General features: G+C 40.1%; 1 protein-coding gene across 1 annotated transcript; it reads right to left on the reverse strand.

Annotated features, from left to right (window-relative positions):
• Window positions 1–200: 200 nt before the first annotated feature.
• On the reverse strand, window positions 201–458 carry KRTAP7-1 (keratin associated protein 7-1). The gene has a single exon (XM_003358919.4). The coding sequence runs from the start codon at window positions 456–458 to the stop codon at window positions 201–203; it is 258 nt and encodes an 85-aa protein (XP_003358967.3).
• Between the last annotated feature and the right edge of the window lie 1,822 nt (window positions 459–2,280).

Below are 2,280 nucleotides of genomic sequence, written 5' to 3' on the forward strand. Positions count from 1 at the left end.
GAGTATCAGTGCAGCACTTGATGCCTGGGTGACTTGCCCAGCATCCTCAAAGACCAGGATCTCAGTACGAAGTCAGCAAGAAGATGGAAGACGTATCTCTCAAGCACATCAGGAGGCAGGAAGACAGTCACATTGTTCGGGTCGTTCTGTGCACAGAGAATTGACTGGGGGTCCTGTTGTGGCCTGGAACCGTTAGTCCATCAGTAGGTGCTGTAGCCAAAGCCAGAGCCAGAGCCCCACGGCCTGTAAAAGCTGCCACCATAGCAACAGCCCAGGCTGCTAATGTTGCTGCCACCAAAGCCCAGGGAGCTGTAGCCATTGCATCCATAACCGTAGTTCAGGGGAGAGCCCAGGGGCATGACACAGTTCAGGGGCATAGCTCTGTAGGTCCTGTGGAAAGTGGTTCCATAGCAAGGATAGCCTGGGAAGTAGCTTCCACAGCAGAAGAAACGAGTCATGGCAGCAGGAGCTGAGAAATATTTGGATAAACTATGAAAAGTAAGATATTCGAGGCTGAATGAAGTTCTTCACCTGCACAAGGTTTTTTATACCTCATGCTGGTGGGCATGACACGCTTGCCTAGACATCTTCCCATACATTTGCATAGATAATTCTGTTATTGCTAATAAAATGTGTTTAAAGGAACCCACAGACTCATTGCCTATAGTTTTGATGGCTTTTCTCTTTGCAAAGGAATGTGTTGTATCTTCAAAGCAGTTGGCCATCCTTAATACGCTGTTGAATTCTTTTCATCAGTGTCCCATGATTTAACAACTGCTCTGATTGCATCATGTGAGGCCCTTTAAATCCTCTGATCATAAACCCCTCCCAGATGACACAGCTAAAAAAACAAACAAAAAAAGCCTTGGCAACAATGTAAACACTTCTATAGCTTCTCCTAATTCTCTCTAAATCATTCAGAAGTATTGGTATACCAACTGTTTCATAGGTAAAGAGTTTCTTTTGGAGTAAAGAAAATTATTTGGAACTAGCGGTTTTGCAAAACATTGTGATGTACTATATACCACAGAATTGTTCACTTTAAAATAGTTTTATGCTATGTGAATTTCATCTCATTTTTTTTAAAATTTTTAAAGCATTGTTACAGAAATCCCTCACAAGTCTATTTACAAAGCCTGCAAGATGGAGTTCCCATTGTGATTTAGCAGGTTAAGAACTCAGTGTAGTTTCCATAAGGATTTGGGTTCAATCCCTGCCCTCGCTCAGTGGTTAACCAGGAACCAGTGTTGCCCCAGCTGGGGTGCAGGTCACAGATGCTGCATATGCAGCTCAGATGTCTAGGCATCGTAGGCCTCAGCTACAGCTCTGATTCAGCCCCTAGCCTGGGAACTTCCACATGAGGCAGGTGTGGTTGTAAAAAGAAAAATAAAAAAAGTTTGTAAGAGCATTAAATAATAGGATTCATAGATGGCTATGGATAATCTAGTAGGAATTTTCACATATTCATTTATGAGCATTCTCCTTGTTAGCAAATTTTTTTCATGGAGAACATACAATCTTTGGTTATAAATCATCTTGACGTGGTCAAGGTGTCTTATTGTGGAGCAACCACTCTGGGCTGAGTGGAATGGTGCCCAACTTAAAGTCACATCACACCGTGCTTGGTTCTTATCGACGCCTAGTAAAACAAACCTGGGTACCATGATCCATTATGAAATACCAGTCACATTTAACTTCTGCTCCCATTTTGTCCTGTATGGCCACTTCTCATGACAAAGGTAAACCAGAGAAAAAGTGAGCTCAGCAAAGTCTATTTCAATTCAAATGTTTAGGAATAAGCTCTTTTGCTTTTTTTTTTTTTAACTTTCCTTTCTCGTTTTTTACTTTCTCAGAGAAAATTCTCAAATATCTGATTGTTTTTTAATATTTTTATTTTCAATATTAATAATAATACATATTCATGAAGGGCTGACTCTGCACTAGATTCTGCTCTAAACACTTCACATGTACTCTTTGTTTCTATATTTTACTATACATATATCTGTATGTATATACATTTTAAGAGGACTATGTACTTTTCTAGGTACTCATCAAAGGTTCATTCATTTCATGTTGGTAATGATCTTATAATGTGGATATTATGATTTTTCTAACAAGAAAACCGAGGCCAGGAAGTTTGAGTCAGCTTCCTCAAGTCATATAGTTAATTCCATAGAATCAAGCCCCAAATCCATCCCATGTAGCTCCAAAGCTATGTTCTTCACTGGTCTTCTATACTGCCTGTGATGTTAGCAATACTTTAAAGGGCTTCAGCTTATA

The sequence above is a fragment of the Sus scrofa genome, chromosome 13 (genome assembly GCF_054392235.1).
Source record: "Sus scrofa isolate SSC_HxYL_T2T_F1_AM1 chromosome 13, Sscrofa_HxYL_maternal_Yorkshire_Landrace_v2.0, whole genome shotgun sequence".
NCBI lineage: Eukaryota > Metazoa > Chordata > Mammalia > Artiodactyla > Suidae > Sus > Sus scrofa.